Genomic DNA, 16,126 nt, shown 5'->3' with positions numbered 1-16,126 from the left:
CGCTTGACTGAATCGTACGCCGCCTTAAAATCCACAAACAGATGATGAGTCAACAAGTTGTTCTCCCGGAATTGGTCCAGTAACCTCACGAAAACCAGTCTGGTACTCACCGTCGAAAAACTTCGCCAACGACCTCACAGTGTATCAGAGCAGGATACGGAAAAGCACCTTATAGGTAGAATTGAGCAATGCAAGGCCTCTACTGTTTCGCGATTCGTTGATCAAACTTTCTAGCGTATCCAACCGCTGGATACAACAACGTAGCCTCCTCTCAGTGCGAACCTTCGCCGCGTTCGACAACCTTGCGCGAATATTACACTTGTCAAGGGTAGTGGTCAGTGTCGATATGTGTTCCCCGCAAAGACCGTACATTCGAAAACTTCAATCAAGACATGATCGATCTGAGACCTAGAGTCTTCATTTAGATGCTTCCAGGTGGTGGAAAGCAGGTGCTACAGATGGTAATCGCTCTGGCCGCGGCAAAATTTATGAACCTAATTAAAATTACCAGCAAACCCACCGTTCATGAATTAAACCACACTAATCATAATAAACCTAATTTAAGCCTCTGAAATAAAAAGGAATAAAACAAGCAGCTAATTTCATACTTGTTGTAACTTTTCTACCCTGCAAATCTGTCTGCGATGGCATCGTTCTTTCAAACAGTATTATAGTCGTCTCGTTAAACTAGCAAGTGTTTATTTCTCACTTTACTTTTACTGTGTCTGTGTCTGTGTATGTGTTTTGCTTATTAACATCATTCATTACACTCTATGGGTTATCGGTTATTCTCCACTGGGAACGCAACTGTTGTCGTTTCCGGTGTTTTTCCGGTGATTAGCAGATTTATATGTCGGGTAGTGTCGGGTTATTTATAAGTTGTTTACACTGCACGGGTTGCTCTGGGATATGAGTTCTCTATTGTTTAACGGGTGGGGGGGGGGGGGGGGTTCAATATTGTTTAGGCGTCTAGTAGTTTCTTCTTACCTAAGTAGTTGAATTGTACAATTTCGGTTTTGTTCGCAATGTTTCGAGTTTCAGTTTTCAAACGAGGAAAGCTTTCATCAATACTGGGATTTTCGGTAATAATTGGGAGTTGTTTTGTAACACTTCATCTACGTCATCATCATGTGAACGTAACACTGTTTCAACACTGATTAACATTGATTAACGCGCGTCTGTGTGTTTGGGTATGTGTGGCAACTGGAGAGTTTTGTGGATACTAAACCGTGAGGTTTGTTTTTCTGGGTGTATTTGAGTTTGTTTCTTGTTTAATTCTACGATAACCTACATAATAAGGTAGTATATTTTGTTTCTAAGTGTTTGTTTCTTCTTTTTTTTTAATCGTTCGTGTACATAACTAAAAGTAATCAACAAAAAAAATACAACAACAAAATCGGAACTTCGTGCCTTCGATCGTTGAGATTCGCCACAGTTCCTCAGTTGTACGGTTAGATTACCGGTTCATAATCGGTCTGCTTTTAAGCTACATTCCCTCTCATTAATTCCGTATTCACACTCTGTTGATCTACATTTCCTAGTTCAGTCACACGACATTCGTATAGTTAGTTATATTGGGAAGGAAAGTTTTTACTCTTACTCTTACCACTATTAGGCGCTGCTACTGTTTAATGAACTAATGTGTTATATGTGCAGTACTGGAATTCGGCATTCCGATCGAACTGAAAACTAAAACGCTACTTCGTTAACGTAAAGACTGTGTGTGACTTTAGAACTAACAGTTTGTTGATTTTTTGTTTTTTCTTTTTACAACATAATATACAACCCAATCTAAGCAGAATGCAGAACTGCAACCGTTTTGCCTTTTCGTACGCGGCCTACTACCTTACTGCAAGATTTTTATTTCTTTTTTTTTTACAAACATAATTTGTTGCGAGAGTGACGAAAAGAGGAACCAAAGCTTATCACAGAAAATTCATTTCTTATTGATTGATGCAAGCACGGATCAAAGTAGTCCGCGTTGGTTTTGTTTGCTTGATTGTTTGTTTGCTGAATTGTCAGATTGAACGTAATGGTAACGGCCCTCCTCCTAGTGTTGCAGTTCCCCTTGAATACGCACTTTCGCGTGTGACAGGAAATAACTTAGCACAGTAACAAATTTCGTTCCAGATAAATAATTATACAGTTAACTGAATTGAGAAAAAATAGGTGTACGTACTATTTACAATCCACTACCATCGATAGGACAAAGCCTCAGCGGCTACTGGTGCTGCTAAAGCAGCAGAACAGGTTTCTTAGGCGGTTCCGCTCCGCCCGAATGCGGCGCATCGTTTCCTCGTCCTCGCGTTCTTCCCGAGCGATGGCGGCTGCAATCAGATCGGGCCAACCGCTGGCTCCACCCATTTCGAGCAGAGCGGTCAGATAGTTGGTGGCCCCGTTCCGTTGCCGCCGCCGACGCCACCGGGCAGTCTCATTCTCCCCGTATAGCTCCTCGTCTTCCTCCTCTTCGAGTTCTTCCTCGTCCTCTACCGTTAGGGTGCGCCGAAGCCGCTGTTGCTACTACCAAACGGTATTGGCGTACGTGTGCTGAACGTCCGAGTACAGGTGCTCGTCCATGACCTTGAAGCGCACCCGCTGCCGGTAATGGTACTCCTTCAGGTAGGACTTGAGCGATTTCGGCAGAGGCAACTCGTTGATGCCGTCGTAGGTGGTGTTGCTGACGATGGTCGCTCGGCACAGCTGCTGCAGCGAGAAGCAGAAGTTTCGCTTCAACGGATAGGTCAGCATCGGTTCGAAGAACATCACACAGGACGGGTCCTTGTAGTGCTCCAGCAGTCCGGTGACGGTGGATGCCGTGTAAACTCCCGGATCACGCGAGTCGAAGCTGTTTTAAGAAAAAAAAAAAACCATTATTAATAGGTCAAAACGTGTAAAATGATAAACTCACCTAAACTTATGGTTAAATTGCTCAATACGAGCATGCAGCGAACGACAGTACTTTCGGAACGAAACGGAAAACAGGAAATCTTCCTGCGCGGAATCGCGCAGCAGGAACGTTCCTTCCGGTTTACCTTCGAGCAACTTTTCCGCCTCGTACCGGTCCATTTTGCCCCAGTAGAAACAGCAGCTGGTAATCCTTTGCAGATCCGGCACCAGGCAGTGAATAAAATCAACCTAGAAAAACCCCAATCATTCGTTAGTGACCCATTTTCCCAGTAACAAACCTTTCAATTTCCTTACTTGTGAGTGAACTCGAAGCATCTCTTCGGCGTGTAGCAAATTATTGGGCAGCAGAAGACCGCGCTGAAGGAGACTCAGCGCTGACGACGAATCCGGGGCGCACACAAAGGCAATCTGCGGGTGGCCACCGGCCACGGAAGCGCCTCCCACAGCGGGTCTTGGCGCCACTAGATTGGCCGGCGCATCCACGCCCTCCCTAATTTCCAGCTCGCGCTGAATCCGTGCCAGTTCGTCACAATCTTCCAGCGAAAAGTCATCACCGCTGTTCAACCTATAATCAAAAGCAAACGCGACATCTAAATTATTCCCCGAAGAAGGATGGAACAAACAACGACCGACGCTACCAGGAAGGAAACCAATCTAATTTCTGCGAAAACCGTTAAACTTACCGTGAAATATCAAACATTCCGGGTGTGGAGACAACGATCAGCGAGTTGCCGGTCGGTTGGGCACCGGCACCGAGCAGTGCCTGCGCCGCATTCCGATCTATCCGATGGATGATGGTGGTCGTGGTTGCCGGATGGTGATGCCCGTGCAGCTCGTGATGTCCTGCCGCTGCTACGGCACTGGCAGCCGCCGCCGCCGATGGAAATAGGAATGCGTGATTCGTCGGTGGACCAACGGGCATCGGTCGGCCGGCAGCCGACGAAACACCGCTGGACGACGCCGCGGTAGCTGCTGCTGCTGCTCCATCCAGATGGTGATGATGGTGAAGCATATGTGGAAGCAGCAGTGAATTCGACGGCAACGGGTAACCGTTGTTGGAAGAAATGGTCGAAAGGATGTCCTCCACCTTGCGGTACGCGGTGCAAACGCATGAATCCACCTGCGGTGGAAAAAACTGAATAAAACACCTTTTCCTTTTTGAAAAACTTAACAAAGCTCACCTTTTCTGATTCACTCCTAAGCCGGTTGGAGCCGCCACCGATTAGGGAAGCCGTACTTTGAGGGGCAAACGAGCTGGAACTGCTGGCAGCAGCAGTCTGAACGGCAACCGTCGAAGTAGTAGGAACGCAATCATAGACCGACTCGGTTGTTGAGGGCGCCGGCGCCGCCGTAACCGCCGCAGCCTGATTGGCCTTCGTTCCACGCAGCTTGGCACAGTTGAATTTTAGGCCCCAGTTACCCTTCTTCGCTTTGGCACCGGTTGGTTTAGCGCTGGAACCGCTAGGCCCGCCACCGGCGGATGCCGCTGCTGCGCCACTGCCGCTCGCTTGGTTCGTACAGACGGAAGTGCGGCAACATTTACAGGTACGGGATTTTTTGCCCGCTGACGACGTGAACGAACTGAGCAGCGTTGCCGTAATTCCGGGGGTTGTCGTCGGTGTCGTGGTGGCCGTCGCCGGGACGACCGTCACCGGTCGACAGCAGCCCGAGGCCGATTGCGCGGTCGATGTTGTTTCCACCGTCGAGGGGCTGCTGGCTGTTGTTGATACTGCGGAATCGAAAGAAGAAACGAAGACGAAATTTGATTAGTATAAATGACTTCCGAGAAGCTGCGTTTCCAGAGGACAGGACCGTTTTTTGGTGGTGGTTTGTCATGGATTCGAGGAACGGAACAGAAAAGTAAGAAAATAATGCGAATCTGAGCATTTGATAGAGTTTGTGGCAAAAAATATAACATACTTTTGCCAATTATGCCTTCAGAGGAATCTCATTATTCTTATCGAAAGACCATTACAACATTATCTCCGTTCCTAGTTTATTAAAACAAACTAAGGCCGGTGTTCCGGGCCACGAAGAAACGCAGTGAAAAGATTTTCACGTTAATCAGATCAGTTAAATACCGATCGTTCTTCTAGTCTTTTACGATTTAGAGAGATAAATTAAAACGGCACGGTATAAGCACTCTGGCAAAGTGACAATTTCCGCACATTACCTGAGATTGCAATTATTAAAACGAAGCAAACTAGTTAAAAGGTGTAAAGTAATTAGAATTAATTAATGAGCAAGTTGATAAGAGAGGCACGTTTCACTCCACACGCTAGAACTTCGTTATTGCGGATAGCCTGGAAGAAGCTTTATTGTAAATCAGTAGGCTTTGTTTGTTGTTGTGCAAGGTTGTTTCCAGTTTTTTCGATAACCTTCCGGAAAACGAAAAAATAAGCGTGAAAAAATTTTATATGCGGTTTTCTCCTGTACTTTGTTGTATTTATACTATAGTAAGGTCATTGAAAATTTAAAGTTTTTGTCTTTCCGATGTTGGGCAACTGATAGGAAGGCAAAAAGATTTTTTTAAATGAGCCAAAAAATGCGTTTCAAGACATTAAAGTTTAAACATGAAAACTAAATCTGTTGTTGCAGCTTTTACGTTATTATTTTCCATGCAAAAACCTAAAGAGAAAAGACTCTTGCTCTCTCTGCTTCCCATTTCTCTGAGTTTGCTTATTATTTTCTCTTAGTTGGCTATTCATTTTCTCGCGATTAACTCCCCATTCCTCTCAGTTTGCTCTCTATTTTCTCCCTGTTTGTTTTCTGGTTTTTCTCAGTTTGCTCTCCATTTTTTCTCGGTATGCTTTGTTTGTTTGTGTCTTCATATTCTCTTAGTTTGCTTTTCATTTTCTCACAATTTGCTCTCTGTTTTTCTCTCGGTTTGCTCTCCATTTGATCTCAAATTCATCACCACTTTCTCTCAAGTCGCTGCTCTCTGTTTTCTCTCAATTTACTCCCCATTTTCTTCCAGTTTGCTCGTCATTTCTTCTCGGTTTGCTATTTTCTTCCAGCTTGCTATTTTCTCTCAGTCTGCTCTCGGTTTTTTCTCGGTTTGCTTTCTCTTTGTTCTCGGATTGCTCCCCATTGTCTCTCAGTTTGCTCTAAATTTTCTTGCAATTTGTTCTCTAATTGTTCTCCGTTTGCTCTCCATTTTCTTTCAGTTTACTCTCTATGTTCTCTCAATTTGCTCTTTGCTTTTTTTCTCGGTTCGCTCTCCATTTGATCTCAAATTGATCACCATTTTCTCTCAGTTTGATCTCCATTTTTTATCGGTTTGCTATTTTCTCTCAGATTGCTTTTCATTTTCTCCCAATTTGCTCTCTTTTTGTTTTCCGTTTGCTTCCCATTTCTCTCAATTTGCTCTCCGTTTTTTTCGCGATTTGCTCTCCATTTGATCTGAAATTGATCACCACTTTCTCAGAAGTCGCTCTCTATTTTTTCGCGATTTGCTCCCCATTTTCTTCCAGTTTGCTCGTCATTTCTTCTCGGTTTGCTATTTTCTCCCAGCTGGCAATTTTCTCTCACTTTGCTCTCGGTTTTTTTCGCGGTTTGCTTTCTCTTTGTTCTCGCCCTAGTAGCACAGTTGTTACAACCCAGTTGTGGCAACCGATATACGACTATTTTCAGTCATAAATAAGTTACTACGACCAGAAATGTCATAAGTGTGCTGCCTGGGCCATTTGCTCTCTATTTTCTGTCAGTTTGCCCTCTATTTTCTCGCAGTTTACTTTCCGTTTTCTCTCGGTTTTCTCTCTATATTCTCTCGGTTTGTACTCCATTTTGTCTCCGTCTGCTTTGTTTACTTCATTTTTTCTTAGTTTAGTCTCCATTTCCTCGCCATTTTCTCTCAGTTTGCTCTCAATATTCTTGCAATTTGCTCTCTATTTTTCTCCGTTTGCTACTCATTTTCTTTCAGTTTACTCTCTATGTTCTCTCAATTTCCTCTTTGTTATTTTCTATCAGCTTGCTATCGACTTCTCTCAGTTTGATCTCCGCTTTTTATCGGTTTGCTATTTTCTCTCAGTTTGCTTTCCTAATTTTTTCGCTTTGCTCTCCATTTTCTCTCAGTTCGCTCCCTATTTTCTCTCAGATCGGTAAGGGTTCAGACGGACGTGGTCAGAAACAAATCAAACTTTTGTTTGCCCCTGAGCTCTATTTTTACTCAGTTTGCACTCCTTTCCTAATTATCTTTTTATTGTTACGTAGTATTCTCTCTGTTTTCCTCAAATTTTTGCTTTATTTCCATTTATTCTTGCTGTTTTCATCTAATTTTAAACTGTTTGCTCCTGATTTTCTCTTTATTTTCCCTTATTTTACTATGTATTCTCTAATGCTTTTCGGCATTCTCCTAATTTTGTTGTTTTCTACTAAGTTTCTTTTCATTTTTACCTGATTTTCTCTTTGTTTTCTCCTAGTTTTCTCTATATTCCCTGTTTTCCCTCAATTTCTCAATAAATTCTTTTAATTTCTCTGTTTTACCTTAATATTTTCTTTGTTTTTTTCAAAATTTGTCTCTGTTTTACTCTAATTTTCCCTATGCTTTCTTCTTTTTTCTGTGTTCCCCTGATTATCTCCCTGTTTCCTTCTTACTTTCTGTTTTCTAATGATTTTTTCTTTAATTTCTCTGTTTTCTTATAAGGCCATTGCAAATTATTGTTAAAGTTTTTGTGGGGGCCCTTCAAAATTGACTCTGAAAATCGGGAGGCAAAAAAAAATTTGTTAAACTTGAGTAAAATTTTGCTGTATAAAATTTATTATTTAAGGGGTTTTACAGCCTTAAGAACTCGAAAAAAAGTTTACGGGGAGCGTTAACGCTTCTAGCACGAAACAAAAGTGGAAGTACAAATATAATGTAATTTCCGAAAATCGGCAAAAAAAAAATCTTTCGATTTTCAATCTATTTTGGTAGAGAAAGCTGCTTTCTCTTTGTGCTCGGATTGCTTCCCACTGTCTCTCGGTTTGCTTTCTATTTAGCTCGGTTTGCTCTGATTTTTTTCTCAGCTTGCTCTCCGTTTTCTCTCGGTTTACCCTTCATATTCTCTCAGTTTGATCCCCGTGTTCTCTCAGTTTACTCTGTACGTTCTCTGCTTTTTCTCAATTTGCACTCCATTTTCGCTCGGTCTGTTTTGTTTTCTTCATTTTCTCTTAGTTTGCTCTTCATTTCCTCGCCATTTTCTCTCAGTTTGCTCTCCATTTCTGTTAGTTTGGTCTCTATATTCTCTCAGTATGCTCTAAATTTTCTTTCAATTTGCTATCTATTTGTTCTCCGTTTGCTCTACGTTTTCTTTCGGTTTAATCTCTATATTTTTCTGGGTTAGCTCTCCATTTGATCTCAAATTGACTACCATTTATTCTCAGCTTACTCTCGATTTGCTCTCAGTTTGATCTCCATTTTTTATCGGTTTACTATTTTCTCGCAGTTTTTTTATTCTGTCTCATTTTGCTTGGCAAATTTTTTCGATTTGCTCTCCATATTTTCTCTCAGTTCGATCTCTTCTTTTTCTCAGGTCGGTAAGAGTTCAGACGGACGTCGCACAAAATAAGCCAAACTTTTGTTTGCGCCTGAGCTCTGTTTTCTGTCGGCTTGCCTTGTTTTCACTCTTTTTCCTAATTTTCCAACTTTCACTCTGTGTTGCACTTATTTTTGCTGTATTTTTTAATTTTCAACCTGTTTTTCCATAATTTTCTCTGTGTTCTCTGTTTTGCAGTATTCTCCTAATTGTCTGTTTTCGATTGATTTTCTTTCTGTTTTCATTCGATTTTCTCTTTGTTCTCTCCTAATTTAATCTATATTCCGTTTTCCCACAATTTTCTCGATACATTCTTTTAATTTCTGTTTTTTTTAATTTGTCTGTTTTTCTCTAATTTTCCCTCTGTTTTCTTCTTTTTTCTGTATTCTCCTGATTTTCTGCCTATTTTGTTCCAAGTTTCTTTGTTTCTTATTAATTTTCTTTTAATTTCTCTGTTTTCCCACAATTTGTTTTATTTTCCTTAATTGTATGTCTGGTTTCATCTAGTTTTTTCTCTGTTCTATCCTAATTTTCTTTACATTTTACTGTTTCTGTTTTCTACTAATTTTCTCTTTGTTTTCTTTTCATTTTGTCTCTGTTTTCACCCAACTTACACTTGCTTTTCTAATTTTCTCTTAGCTCTCCGGTTCTTCCCTTAATTTTTTGTTTTCCCTCACTTTCTGTTTTCCCAATAGTTTTCTCTGCAATAACATTTCAGTTTCTCTCTATTTTCCTCTTATTTACTCTCTTGTTTTTCCTAACTTTCTCCTTTTACTTTCTGTTTACCCCTAATCTTCTCTCTATTTCCCTCTAATTCTTTCTTTTTCCCCTGATTCTTTGTTTTCCTCTAATTTTCTCTGTTTTCCTCCAATATTATCTCTTCTTCTTCTTCAGCAGCATAGAGCCGGGGTGGCTCGTGCTGTTTCAAGCACTCGTCTCCATTCAACTCGGTCTTGGGCCACTCGTCGCCAATTTCCTAGTCGTCTCAGAAGTCGCAAATCGCTTTCGACCTGGTCGAGCCATCGTGCACGTTGGGCCCCCCTGTTCCTGGTGTCGGTGGGGTTGTTGAAGAGGACTATTTTCGTCGCACTGTCGTCCGGCATCCTTACGACGTGTCCGGCCCACCGTAGCCTGCTATCTTTCGCTAGATGTACGATGGGAGTCTCCCCAAGCAGTACCTGTAGCTCGTGATTCATACGCCTCCGCCACTCTCCGCTTTCAGTTTGTACTCCGCCAAATATCGTCCGCAGCACTTTCCGCTCAAACAGGGCAAGGGCGCGTATGTCCGTAAGCAGCGTCACGGCTTCAAGTCCATAAAGAACTACCGGTCTAATAATGGTTTTGTACATTGTTAGCTTCGTGCGGCGGCGTATGCTTCCTGATCGTAGCGTTTTACGAAGGGCAAAGAAGGCCCGATTTCCCGCTTGAATGCGCCGCTGGATCTCCTTACTAGTGATGTTCTCCGCTATTATCTCTTATTTACCTTAATTTTCTTTGTTTCCCTAGTTCTTTCACTTTTCCGTCAGTTTTCTTCGTTTTCACCTAATTTTCTGTTTTTCTCTGTTTTCCCCTTATTCTCTCTTTGCAATTTCTGTTATAATTTTCTGTTTTTCCCTTATTTGCTCTGTTTGTCCTAATTTCTTTTGTTTTCTCTCTGTTTATTCCTAATTTGTTCTACGTTTTCGCTTTATTTTGTTTTCCTCGAATTTTCTCTCCGTTTCCCCCTGATTCTCTCATTTGCTTTCCCCCAGTTTCCTGTTTTCCCTCTCTGTTAACGCATAATTTTTCTTCGCTTTTCCGCTTCCTTTCCCTGTTTCCCACTGGTTTTCTCTCACCCTTTATTTTCTCTCTGTTTCCTCCATTTTTTCTGTTTTTCCCATAATTTTTACTCTATTCTCTAATTTTCTTTCTCGGTGAATGACCAATTGGTCATCACATCACATTAAATCACATCACATTAAATAATAATAATAATTATTTTCTTTCTGTTTTCCTTTAATATTCGCTCTGTTTTATACTTACTGATGCTCTGTTTGCTCCTCATGTTCAGTCTGTTTTTCATAATTTTCGCCTTGTTTTCCCTTATTTTTTCTCTGTTTTCCATTATATTTTTGTATTCCTCTAATTAACTCCGTTTTCCTCTAGTTTTCTCTACGTTTTCTTTCAGTTTACGCTACAATTTCTGTTGTCCCAAATTTTCTCTCTGTTTTATCCTAATTTTCTCCATTTTTACCAATGTTCCTGTTTTCCACTAAATTTTTCTTTGTTTTCTTCTAAATTTGTCTTTGTTCTCTTCTAGTTTTCTCTCCGTTTTCCCCAGATTCTCTCGTTGTTTTCCTTTAATTTTCCGTTTTCCCCTGACTTACTAGGTTTTCCCTAATTTACTTTTTGTTTTCCCAAAGTTTTCTTTCTGCGAGCACCTAATTTTCTCACTGTTTTTCCTTATTTTCTATATTCATTCTCTGTTTTTCCCTAACCGTTTATTTTTATTTTTCTCTAATTTTTTTCTGTTTTCCCTGATTCTGTTTCTGTTAATTCATTTTATTTACCCCTAACTTTCTCTCTCGTTTCTCTTAATTTTCTGTTTAATTTTAATCTAATTTTCACTTAGTTTTCCTGCAATCTCCTGTTCTCCCTTATTTTCTCTTTTTCCCTAATTTCGCCTCTGTTTTTGCCCTAATTTTCTTGCTATTAGGTTGTATGCATAAATCAGTTAACTTTTTCTCTAAAATTCTCTCTATTTTCCACTGTTTTTTCTTGTTTTCCCTAATTTTCTGTTTTCCCACTGATTCTCTCTTTGTTTTCCTTCAATTTTCGGTTTGCTCTTATTTCCTCATTGTTTTTCCTTAGTTTTCTCTGTTTATACCTAATTTTTTCTTTGTTTTTACCCTATTTTCGCTCCGTTTTCACTGGTTTTCTTAGTTTTCTTCTAATTTTCTTTCGGTATTCTCCTTTTTCTGTTTTCCTCTATTTTCGTTTCGTTTTACACCTGTTTTATCTTTATTTTCCCGTAATTTTCTCTGATTTCTACACTCGTGTTTTCCCTCATTTAATCTCTGTTTTTCCTTGATTTTTTCTCTGTTCTCGTCTAATATTTTGTCTGTTTTTAATTTTCTTCGTTTTCCCGCAATATTTTCACTGTTTTTCTTTGATTTGTTTTCCTTTTTCCCCTATTTTTTCTTTGCTTTTACCTCAGTTTTAACTGACCAAACTCGTGTTTTTAGTATTTGACTTTGAAATACTGTCAGGCATTTATATTAATATTTTAAACGATGGTGCTACAATTGATGGAGGGACGGTAGGGGAAAGCTATGAAAATTTTTTGGAAAGAGTGGAAAGTCAGACAAGTTAGATTAAAACGTCTCGGTCGGAGGTTTCTACAGTTGACGGAGGAAGAGACACAATTTGTGTGTCTAAAAATAACCCAAAACCAGATACGTCGCTACATTAATAAGGGGGGTTGCACAGTCTCCTTTTGTCCAGCGCCTCTGTGGTTCAAAGGTACACGGGCACCAGCGAGCCACACGCCCTGACGGGTGTTGTGGGTTCAAATCCGTTTATAATCTCTGATTATAGCTTGGTTCGACCCATGCACCTTCCAGCATTGGACAAAAGGTAGGAGTCACAACGACAACTTGTTAGGCGTTGCTATCTATTACCCCCTCTTCCTTTCCGTTTTCTTTTAATTTGCGCTTCAAATTCGGTTGTCCCTAATTTTCTCTCTGTTTTATCCTAATTTTCTCAATTTTTTATTAACTTTCCTATTTTCCACTAAATTTTTCTTTGTTTCCTTCTAAATTTGTCTTTGTTCTCTTCTAATTTTCTCTCCGTTTTGCCCAGTTTCTCTCTATGTTTTCCTTCAATTTTCCGTTTTCCCCTGACTTACTGTTTTCCCTAATTTACTTTTTGTTTTCCCAGTTTTCTTTTGCGAGCACTTGATTTTCTTTGTTTCCCCTTATTTTCTTTTTTGTTTCCCCCAATTTTCCTTTTTAATTCTCCGTTTTTCCCTAACCATTTATTTTAATTTTCCTCTAATTTTTTCTGTTTTCCCCTGATTTTATTTCCTTCAATTCATACTATTTACCCCTAACTTTCTCTCGCGTTTCCCGTAATTTTCTGTTTTACCCTAATTTTTGCTTTGTTTTCCTCCAATCTCATGTTCTCCCTTATCTTCTCTCTTTTTCTCTAATTTCGCCTTTGTTTTTCCCCCAATTTTCTTGCTATTAAGTCGGATGAATAAAACAGTTCGCTTTGCTTTTCGCGTGTAAATCTTATGTGAGAGTTTGCTTTAACTCTTTTATTCATACGGTCCATTATCTACTTTTTTCACTCTGTTTTCCGTAATTTCCTAATTCTCCTCACTGTAAATACTCTCCGTTTTCCCCTAATTTTTATGTTTTTTCTTGATTTTCTCTCCTTTAGGCTTATACAAATTTGAAAAAAAGTTTATGTCACCCCCCCCTTCAAAAATTTTCGAAATTTGAAGGGGCAAAAAAATAAATTGCAATTATGTTGCATTCTTTAATGGTAAGTAGATTTTTACAATTCAACCAGATTACATCTCTAAATTACCCAATTCGTGCAAAGTTGAAGTAATTAGTCTCGATCAACTATCCTACACCCTCTATGCTTTCTGATTCCTGCTACAGGTCATAGGCGACTATTGTGCTTAACCTTTAAGTTCCAACGCCGAAAATTGGGATGCTTGGAATTTGACTTTTACTCCATTTACTTTAAATTTGGTTCCATTTTAATTCAACTTGCTTCAAAAGAACCGAATTAGATTGAGGCATCAATCAACTAAACAATGTATTAGTGAAATTTGCTACCACTTTTGACGGAGATATTCCGAATTGCTGTGGGATTATATTTTGCTGTCATAGGTAGTAGATAAGATTAAAATAGAAATACAACAAATTACACACTCCGGAACATCAGCTTTCGGTGCTTTCGGGGCTCCAAATTGATCGTTTTATTCTGTAGTGTCCTTGTACCTACCCTAATTTTGGATGTAAGGGATGAAAAACTTAAAGATACAATTTTTTACCATGCATTGGACGCATGTAGAAAGAATGTCACTAGGGTTGGGAGTACCGCCAGGATTTTTGAGAACCGGTATTTCGGTACTGGAAGGATCAGTACCGGTAATACCGGTACTGGTACCGGTACCCAAAGTTTTAAAAAGAAAATCCTTGTTCTTTGAAAAATCTGCTAATACTTTCATTTGAGGTCCAATTCTTAAGTCACTTCAACTCACCTTGCAGTTACCATTTCATTTGTACTGTCACTTAGGTAACAGAAGTCACCCAGGTACTTTCAAAATCGCTAATTGTATTCTCATCCAAGATCTATGAGAATAGGGCCCTTGTAAAAATGCTAGCTAGGGCCCTTGTAAAACAAAGCTAGCGATTGCAAAAATTGGAGTAATTCCAAACGACATCTGGCGAAAGTCGGGAGGCTGCGATGGGTCGGCAATGTCGCAAGGATGACGGATAACTGTGCACCGAAATCTGTTCTTTTCAAAAAACCCGGCGGTACCATAAATAGAGAGGCCCAACGACCAGGTTGAAGCCGACTTCGAGAAGCTCAATGAATTGGTGATAAGTAGCCTAGGACCAAGTACAGTGGAGATAAGATTTTGATACAACACGACCCTCCGGTTGTATGCTGCTAGAGGAGAAGCTTGCAAAATTCAACTTTAAGATGCACAGAATATTCAATGTACTGTTCACCATGCGAAAACGAACCTGCCAGACGCTGAAAATACTTTCTCAGCATGTATCGCTGAAGGACAGGCTGTACTCAGGGTACCGAAAAGCATACTTCAATCCTTGAGTTACATCGAAGCGAATTCATTCCGCAGAGTGTTTTGGTGTACAGGTATAATCGAACTTCTTAAAGCTTGAACAGCTATAGGCGACTGAAGTCCGTTCTAATTTTTCCTTCATGATCAGCTAGCCATATTCATTCCAAAAACTAACGCTCAACAATTTCCTCAATCTCGTTACTGGTGTTAAATCGTTGTAGTAACTCATCCGCTTGCTTTATCAAACTATAGCGCGTAGGTTTAGAAATTATTTTAAAATTTTTATCTTCGATTTTACGGCCGAATGTTAGAAAACATGCATAATTGATCAGTACCGAAAGTACCGGTTTTCTCTTGGGCCAGTACCGGTATTTCGGTACTGGAAAATCAGCCGGTAGTACCGGTATTCCCGGTTCCGGTACTCCCGGTATCCCAACCCTAAATGTCACTGAACTGTTCGAAACTTCTCTGCCTATTGTCATGTTGTAATTATCATTGGAATCAACGGTGACCCCGACCATTACATCAAATCTAGTCCTGTTAAGTTATATTGCTTTTTTACTGAGCTTTAGTATGGAAATGTACGAAAGTGGAATTAAATTGGAATAACACTTTCATTGCTAGGCATTCGAAACAGTTTATCTCTCCAAACATTTCAATAGTTCGCAAAATCCTAGAGCTTTCGAAGAAAGATCTAAACATTTATACTGATCTTATAACAGCACATTGTCCAAACCGCTATTATCTGAAGCTTATGGGGAAACGGCAAGGTGTCGATTTTGTGGCACAGAAAAAAAGACTCGGAACACCTGTTATGCCGATGTTCGGCATTTTTCAATTAAAGATCAAGGTTCTTCGACAAAGAGCTGTTAGAAGCCCTGATACTTGGAAAACAACTCCCAGCGCAGTACTGTACTTCATCCGAAGTGCACCGGACTGGAAAAATGCTATTATTCAAACAATGACAATCGCTTCTGATAGTGGTGCGTAAAAAACAAAATTCAAATGAAGGTCAAATTACACGTTTATGGCTCTCTAAAGTGATCCTGTAACACTCCACTATTTTCAAGTTGATTCATCTCTGCCAGAATACTTACTTTATGTGCTTGGATCAAAAAATTTTGAAAGTTGTTTTGGTTTAAACTAAAATTTAAATACTGTACTACTTTTTTGTAAGGAACTTTTATTAATTTGGAAAAATATACACTTGTTTCTTTTCCTTTGTTTAGTTATTGAAGGTTTGATATTATTATTTTTTTCTTGCCCCCCCCTTGAACAATATTTCGAGACCAGGACATAAACTTTTTTCCAAATTTGTATCAGCCTTATTCTAAAATTCTTTCTATTTTCCCCTGGTTTTTTCTTATATCTCTTAAGTTTCTGTTTTTCCACTGATTCTTTGTTTTCCTTTTATTATCGATTTGCTCTAATGTCTTCACTGTTTTCCCTTAGTTTTCTGTGTTTAAACCTAATTTTATCTTTGTCTTTATCTGGTTTTCTAAGTTTTTTTTTCAATTTTCTCACTTGTTTTCCCTAATTTCCTTTCGGTATTCTCCTTTTTTCTGTTTTCCTGTAATTTTTTCTGTTTACCCTAAAATTTTCTCTCTGTTTACACCTGTTTAATCTTTATTTTCCCGTAATTTTCTCGCATTTCCACTAGTTTTTTCTCGAATTTTAATCTCCAATATAATCTCTGTTTCCTCCCATTTTCTGTTACTCCTTGATTTTCTCTTCGTTCTCGTTAATATTCTATCTGTTTTTAAATTTCTTCGTTTTGCTCTAATGTTTGCATTGTTTTCCCCTAATTTGTTCTCCGTTTTATCCTATCTTTTCTTTGTTTTCACCTAATTTCATCTCTGTTTTACCCTAATTTCTTTTGTTTCAATCTAATTACCTC

The 16,126-nt window shown here is 39.6% G+C and overlaps 1 protein-coding gene across 1 annotated transcript in view; it reads right to left on the bottom strand.

Moving 5' to 3' along the window:
• Positions 1 to 697: 697 nt before the first annotated feature.
• Positions 698 to 16,126, bottom strand: part of LOC128738544 (mucin-5AC) — a 102,616-nt gene continuing 87,187 nt past the window's right edge. Inside the window, exons 3-7 of the mRNA XM_053833758.1 lie at positions 4,089 to 4,636; positions 3,591 to 4,027; positions 3,202 to 3,472; positions 2,909 to 3,135; positions 698 to 2,845 (exon numbers count right to left, since the gene is read on the bottom strand). Coding sequence (XP_053689733.1) covers positions 2,521 to 2,845; positions 2,909 to 3,135; positions 3,202 to 3,472; positions 3,591 to 4,027; positions 4,089 to 4,636 — 1,808 coding nt within the window. The 3' untranslated portion in view covers positions 698 to 2,520. The remainder of the gene's footprint in view (positions 2,846 to 2,908; positions 3,136 to 3,201; positions 3,473 to 3,590; positions 4,028 to 4,088; positions 4,637 to 16,126) is intronic.

Source organism: Sabethes cyaneus, chromosome 2 (genome assembly GCF_943734655.1).
Source record: "Sabethes cyaneus chromosome 2, idSabCyanKW18_F2, whole genome shotgun sequence".
NCBI classification, from domain to species: domain Eukaryota; kingdom Metazoa; phylum Arthropoda; class Insecta; order Diptera; family Culicidae; genus Sabethes; species Sabethes cyaneus.
The sequence above is the reverse complement of the archived record's forward strand: the minus strand, read 5'-3'. Positions and strand labels throughout refer to the sequence as shown.